This window comes from Chaetura pelagica, unplaced genomic scaffold (assembly GCF_000747805.2).
Source record: "Chaetura pelagica isolate M959 unplaced genomic scaffold, ChaPel_1.0 scaffold222, whole genome shotgun sequence".
NCBI classification, from domain to species: domain Eukaryota; kingdom Metazoa; phylum Chordata; class Aves; order Apodiformes; family Apodidae; genus Chaetura; species Chaetura pelagica.
Window position 1 is genome coordinate 5,660,022 of NW_009952711.1, and position 7,373 is coordinate 5,667,394.

The 7,373-nt window shown below is 40.4% G+C and overlaps 1 protein-coding gene across 1 annotated transcript in view; it reads left to right on the plus strand.

Moving 5' to 3' along the window:
* Positions 1 to 7,373, plus strand: part of PYGO1 (pygopus family PHD finger 1) — a 20,831-nt gene that overhangs the window by 5,748 nt on the left and 7,710 nt on the right. The window contains exons 2-3 of the mRNA XM_009994542.1: positions 5,013 to 5,110; positions 6,902 to 7,121. Of these exons, the coding sequence (XP_009992844.1) occupies positions 5,013 to 5,110; positions 6,902 to 7,121 (318 nt within the window). The remainder of the gene's footprint in view (positions 1 to 5,012; positions 5,111 to 6,901; positions 7,122 to 7,373) is intronic.

The following is a 7,373-nucleotide window of genomic DNA, read 5'->3' on the forward strand; positions in this document are numbered from 1 at the left end:
ACCTACTAGTCATGTTAGCTTAAACAGTCCCATTGAACTACTTGCTCATAACCTTCCCTATATTATGTCATGCAATTGAAGTTGGAAGTAAGATAGTTTACAGCACAGACTGTAAAATAAAAATAAAATTACTTTCCATTAAAAATTACATAATTCATGTTAGCAACTATCATGTTTTGGAATAGATCCTGAATATTTAGAAGTCAATAACAGCTTGCTCAGTTTCTACCAAATAAAACAATATGGCTTTGCTTTACACGAAACCCACAGTCAAGCAGAATGAATCCCTTGAGACCGAGATTTCCAGCTTTAAAGTACAAGTTAACTCCAAGCTTAAGTTCTAAGTATTTCAATTAAAATTCATAAATAAAAATAAAAAACAAGGCAACCTCTTAATAATGGGGGAAAAAAAAATCATACTGGCTTTTGCAGCATTTATAGAAAAATGGCTATATTAAAGAGGAAAACACTCTCTTCTTTTTTATATGCTGCATCTCTAGCTTTGCAGTTTACATATGATAAAATCACTGAAGAAGGCCTGCATATTAGAAGCCATTGTAGCACAGCCTAGAATCACTGCCAATACCCAAAAGTCCACTTCTACTGTTTTAAAGGCTCAGACGTTAACGTGAGCCTGGACTACTTCTGTGATTAGCTTTTGAGAACTGGCTAGAGATGGGATGAGCACCCTGGCACCCATCAGACTTTGCTGGCTTGCATCATATCTGAGTATTCAAAAGTCTCAGCCTGAGTGACAAGGTTGCCATTTGTAGTTGGGTTGACTAGAAAGAGTCTTTTAATAGGAGCACTCCACAACTTCGTTTAGTATTCAAGAGGGTTTTATGAGTTTGTGAGAAGTTTCTCTTCTGTAGCTCAGCTGGGCCAAAATTTATGGCCAAGCCCTGCAGTTGCAGATGTACAGCATCCTAAAACATCTTTCTGTAAATTTCAGATTTTGAATCTACCCTCTAGCATAATACATGTCAAGCAATTTAATCCATCATGGTGTTTGCGGACAGATAGTGCATATATTTAAAATAATTAGTTCCACATTCTTTCACTGAAATCCTGGATTTCATGTGAATTTTAGCCTGAGGATTAGGGAAGCTGCTCTCAGATGTAATGGGTGAGTGCAGCATCTATGTAACTAGGTCACAGTGTACTTAGGCATATTTAGTTTTCTTTTTTTGTGTTCTTCCCTACTTTTGTTGCACAATAAAAGATGTAACTAAGTTTGATTTATTATCTCCTAATACAGAATGGAAGAATTCTGAGATGTCATAGTGGGGTTTTTTTATGGCATTTACTAACAGTGGTATGTTTGTGATATCTTTTCCTTCATTTTTATTTTTTTCCTTGCTTCTTCAGCCACATTTTCCTTTCCTAGTCAACAAACCCCCAAATTCAGGCACTAGTTGGTTCCTGCTTCTCAGCAGATCTGTTACTCAGACATAATTACTTGTTCAAAATAGAAGTTTTGTTACTGCATTCCAGTAAATATGTTCCTTTAAAAATTCAGAGTAAGCTGTAGTTCCCAAAAAACTCCACAAAAAACCAAAACATAGCACATCCTGTCATGTAAGCAGCCCCTTGATTGTCTTTTAACTACATTTCCTTGTTAATTGTGGAAATGCTTGGTAATTGCTGAAAATACATGAGGTCTTACTGTAAGAAGTTCTGTGACATTATGGTGGGTTAATCTTGGCTGGCTGCCAGATGCCCAAGCTGCTCTCTCACTCCCCCTCCTCAACAGAATGGGGAGAAAATAAACCAAAAAAAGCTCATAGGTCAAGATAAAGACTTGGGGAAGATTCATTTATTGCTTCTGGTCTGTTCTCAGAGGCCACCACTGTAGCTCCCCCTGCTACCAAAACCATGCCACCTATACCTAATACAAACATTAATGATATTTTTGTACTAAGATTTTGGTCCTGCTTACTGTTCAATATAGACTTGGCTTGCAACCATTCTACTCTTAATTTCAAAGAAACATAATTATAGTTGAAAAACTCAACTACTGATCTGGATGGAGGGAAGGGCAAGTGATATAATTTGACAGAGGTGTCTTTAAAATTAATTGTTTCTCTTGCCAGATACGTTCTTGCTAAAATCTGTTCCTGTTCTCAGCTATATCCATATGCTTCCTAGAGAAATCAGATATACACCATAAGCCCAAATACAGAGTCCCCCAAAGAGAAACTAGTACAGTAACATAAAAACCAGCTGGCCTCTAAATCTGACTTGGGAGTTTTATAGCCACAAACTGAGCATCTGTGTTTTGTCTTACTACTAATACAATTGGTTCTATTTATTCTTTTGTTTGGTCTTTGACTATAGCAATGAGGTACTGATTCTCTTCCTTAGTGCAAAAAGCTGTTATTTATCCATCTGTAACCAGGGTTAGAGCAACTGTGGGGTGGCTAGAAGTAGCGTATGTTTGTATCATGTTATCCAGAACAGCCTACAGAGGTACTGAGGGAAGCTCTCCTGTTCTCTCAGGGACTCTGCCCATCTCTCTGTGCTGCAGTTTCCATACCTACTCAACTGTGACTGGACAAGTGGTTCTAGTGCTTGAAATTCAAAGGCTTCATTTGGCAATGTTCAATAGGTCTGATCCATGCCAGAGGCAGTGCCCTTTGATCTACACTCTCCAAAGCCATAAAAAGCAGACCATAAACCAAAACAAATGCATTTTTGTGTGTGGAAGTTTCTATGATATATAGATCTTGTCAAATGAATATGACTTGCAGAACTATGTAAAGAAATGTCAGTGTATCCAGGAAGAGTGGCTTTAGTGCCAGCAGACAGGTAGGTGTGGTCAGGAAGCTCTGTGCCTGCCCAAGGCTCTTCCTGAGGCACAGGGGTGAGATGAGACAATATCCGTGCACCTGCTCCACGCCTGGAGAATTTTTTTCTGTGAGAGGCTCTGTTACCTCTAGCGTTAGTGTTACCACTCCTTTAGTTTTATGGCAAAGATTTCACTTTGGCAATTCTGCAATGCAAATCCCAGAAGAGTCTTTGCCTGCGTTTAATTACTTAATTACGAATGCAGTGATGCACAGAACAGCCTGGAACAAGGCTTTCTCAGGCTTTTACAGCACACAGACTTTTTAACTTTGACTCTCAGCAAAGTCATTGACAGTCTGGATCCAAAGCAGATTCATAACCAATTACTGTGAAGAGCAGCGTGGCCTTTGCAGAAAACTATAAAGGGCTCTTGAGAGAACTGAGTAAGTGCAGGAACTAAATGCTTGCCTCTCTTTTAATCAAATAATGATAAACAGGAAAAGCTAAAAGATTAAACATGATAAGCCACAATGCACAAGAAATTGCATTTCTTTCATTTCCCCACAGAGTGTCCCCATTTCACTACTCACTTCTCAACAGGCGATCACTTCCAGTAGATAGTAGTCCATTTTGCAGAGAAGTCCACAAAGGTTTGTTAAACACACATTTGTCTCCTTTAAACGTTTATTATATTGATAATGTTAATATGGCAAACTGCAAGTTCTCTTCTCTTTAGCTTAGAGGTAAAGTGGAGAGAAATCTTATGTATCTTCGTGACTTGAAGATCAAATTAGGGGTTTTTAATGCGTATGTATACACACACATTGTTTTTCTTATCAAAACTTTAGTAGTTCGGTATATAAAGAAATACCATAAGTAAACTTAAGTTTCTAGATAATCGGCTTCATATTTTGAATGTTTAGGTACTATACTTTTTTATGTATCAGCTATAAAATTTTATAGTTTAAAACTCTTGGCAAATTGTAGGTTTCAACTTTGTAAGTCATGTGTTGACAAGAGTATCTGAGTTTGTCAAAGTTTTTTCTTCCTTGAAATACTTGAGCAAGGCTGACTTTGTAAGTTGAAAAGGTAAGTGTACACTCAAAGAAATCAATTAGTCTTGCTGATTTTCAGAACTAAGAGCTTGCTTTGAACTTTGAAAGTTTTGTCCCAGTATAGATATGACACTAGAGTGCCCTTTGTACACATTTCTGAGACAGTTTTTGATCGGTTCACTAATAACTTGTCTTGTAAAATTTAGAAAAATCTGTTTCATCAGCCAATGATTTGCTATGTGATTAGACAAAGGCATGATCATTCTCAGGCTTTTTACTTGGTTTCAAGATATATCAAGCATCTTATGGAAGAAAACTACTGCAATGTACTACAGAAAACAAATCTTACATTCCTTCATGGACTAACCTGTAAAGCAATCTGTTCTACGCTTTCCCCCTATAAGTAGTTTTGTATTAATTTCAGGTTAAAGTTGAAACATGAACAGATTTTGTTTTGTACTTTATAGTATGTAGATGAATGGTTAATGTAGAAGTTTAGACAGTCTTAATTTTTGTTGATGAAAAGCAGAAATGAAGCAGAGGTGGGCTCATGAGACCTGGTTTACATCACCATAACAGATGTAGCATTCACCAGTAGGCAAACAGCCTGCACTCCATGACTTGTGCTCAAAGTGTTTAGTTACAGTTACAATGCCTGAGATTGGCAGAGAAATGCTCTACGTCTGATACACCCAGAAAGGACCTGGTTAACATTTTTCAGAACAAGACGAGCTGCATAACCAGCTAAACTAAAAAGGCATTAACTGTAACTTAGCAACATGCACGTTTAGTTTTACTATCCTGAAAGAGGGTGATGCAGAGGAGAAAAACAAACAAGTCTAGAGGAAGAGATGTAACTAGCATAACAACAAAACCAAATCTTTTGTGTTGTCTCGGGCCTGAGAGAAACTCCCTTTAGCCTTGATAAATAGTCCTATTTATCACAGTAGTATTGTGAAACATGTACAAGTTTGTAGAACTAGCACTTTATTTTGTATAACATGAAAAAGGGCCTTTTAGCAAAATGCATTATTGATTTTATTTTTTTCCCTCATAGCAGGTGGGGCAATCAAATGTACTGATGCTGGAAGACTGTTATGAGCTGAGTCTATCACAATCCAAATTGCCTTCTATGTATCCCTTTTTTCTAGCTCAACACTTTCTGTCCAGGTGGGACAAAGACTACTGGCTGCTTGGCTTTTGTGTCCACATGCCAGAAAACCTACATAGGTGCTGCTGGAGCATCGTGGGTGCCACCCAGGACAGATGTACTGCGTATGAGCCTGCTGGACTCTTGGGCCCATGTCCATGGCACAGGGATCCATTTCTGCCTCCCTGTGTAAGAAATCTGTGATGAGTTGAGAAATTGCACTAATTTGACTGGTTAAAGCTGTGTGTGCTTTATTTACAGCTTACATGAGAAAAAAGCTTTTTTATTTCTCCCTGGTACTAAAAGTGGCAGAGGTTACACAGTTCAGCCAGCTTCCAGCTTTTTTCCTTCTGATGTTATGCTTTCTTATTTCTTTCCTAGTGTTATTTCTCTAGGATGAAATCTTGGCCCCCATAAAATCAGACAGGACAAATACTTCACTTTTTTCCTTTTGTGAATCCCTTAAATGTCAGTATATTTTCTCAGAGGCTTTATGTTTTTTCCATTAGCACATTTGCATATGTTCATATGTTGTCAAAATGGACAGTACTTCCTTAGCCTCAGAACAATTCCTTCCACCCTGCCCATCGCAGACATTTGGAACCTTGTTTCAAACTATGACCGAGTCTCATTTTCCTGTTACGCACTTCAGTAACAAACCTGTCTCTCTCTTTTTTGTAACCTCCACTTAGGTGCTGGAAGGTTGCTACTAGGTACCCCTAAGCTTTCTTTATTAATACCAGCTTTTCAGAGGAAGAAACACTGGGAGCAATTTTAAGGACAAGCAACGAGCAGTGAGGCTATGAGGTGTTGAATGGTGTGTGATAATGTGGAGTTTCAGAGACTTTTTGGTAATATTTGAGATGCTGATATAGGCACCTGAACAACTGAAATAATTCCCTTCAGGATTAATAGTGGAAAGTCAGTCCAACAGGATTCTCACAGACCACTCACTAAAGACTGGAGTACAAGGGAAAGCTGAATTTGGAAGAACAGCAAAACAGACAATTTTTTGCAACTAGAGCACTGAGTTAAATCTGAATTCTCTGCTCACATTTCTGATGCAGACAGTCTCCCCCTAGGAACCTTTATAGACCCAGTGACATCAATCTGCACATCCATAATTACAGTCTACGTGCTATTACAAGGCAGCCTGGCACAAAAGCTCATGCAGTCCTGGGAGAATCACCTAGGCCTACAGCGAGCTCCATCAGAGAAAATGCAGATCTATTCACAGAGAAGACACATCTTCCTCCAAATATAGACTAGCTCACACCCACCTTGCTAATAACAGGCTAATCTTCTCTTGAGCAAGATTACACAAAATTAACAAGCAGATCCCACAAGAACATTGACAATATGCTATACTTCAAGGTGCATGCATTCTGGGATTACTGCAAAGAAGAGACTGGGGGCAAATAAAAATTAGGTATAGGGAAGGACAGAAATCAACATAAAAATGGAATTATTTTATTTAGACATGAAAGACCTAAAAGCAAAAACATAGTAATATCCTGTCCTTTACACAAAAATATTTTCCCCTCAGAACTGTTCCACATACTAGGAAAGTACAAACTATCCATCTAACAAGAAGGTATGTAGAGAAATAGCACTGCCAGGTACTGTGAAATAAGGCATGTAAGCAATATCTGTATCTTAGTGCTGGACATCTTTATTCCAGTTAAAGGAGAATAAATCCTTATTAAAAAATATAATTATTTTTAATACAGCTAATTAGCAGTTCTGATCAAGGATGGGGACTCACGCGTAACACCTTTGAAATGCAGCCATTTCAGAGGACAGGTAACTGAGGCAGAATGCGTGTTTCCACAAAATCACAGTGACACTGGCAGTCACTATTTACCCTTCATCTTGTGCTTTTCAAGGGTTCAGCGGGATTAACTGACAGCGTGAGGGCCACCAGCGGGTTGTGTCTCCTCTACACGGCCCTCAGGCCAGGGACCAGGCTGGAGGGTGGCACCGGCTGGCAGGTGTCACCCTCCTCGAGGAGGGTCCTACCTGCCAGGGTGGTGCGCGGCGCCTCAGCACCCCCGAGAAATGCCCGTGTGGGCTGGAACTGCAGCTGCAGCCCGGAGATGAGAAGACGCGGAGCATGTGTGGCATGAGAGGTAAGTGATGAAGCCCCGGAAAACCCGGGGGGCACAGCCCAGACCGCGCTCTGAGCAGCAGTTACCTCAGGGCTCTGAAGGACGCCCCGCGCGGAGCCGCAGCGGTCGCTCCCGCGCGTCCCTGTCAGGACTGAGGCGGCTCGTGCGCTGCCTCCCGCCCTCACGTGCCATAACGGCCCAACGGCCGCGCGCGCGACGGCCCGGCGGCCCCTCAGCCCGGCCCCGCTCCCGCGCTGTCCCGCGCCAGACCCG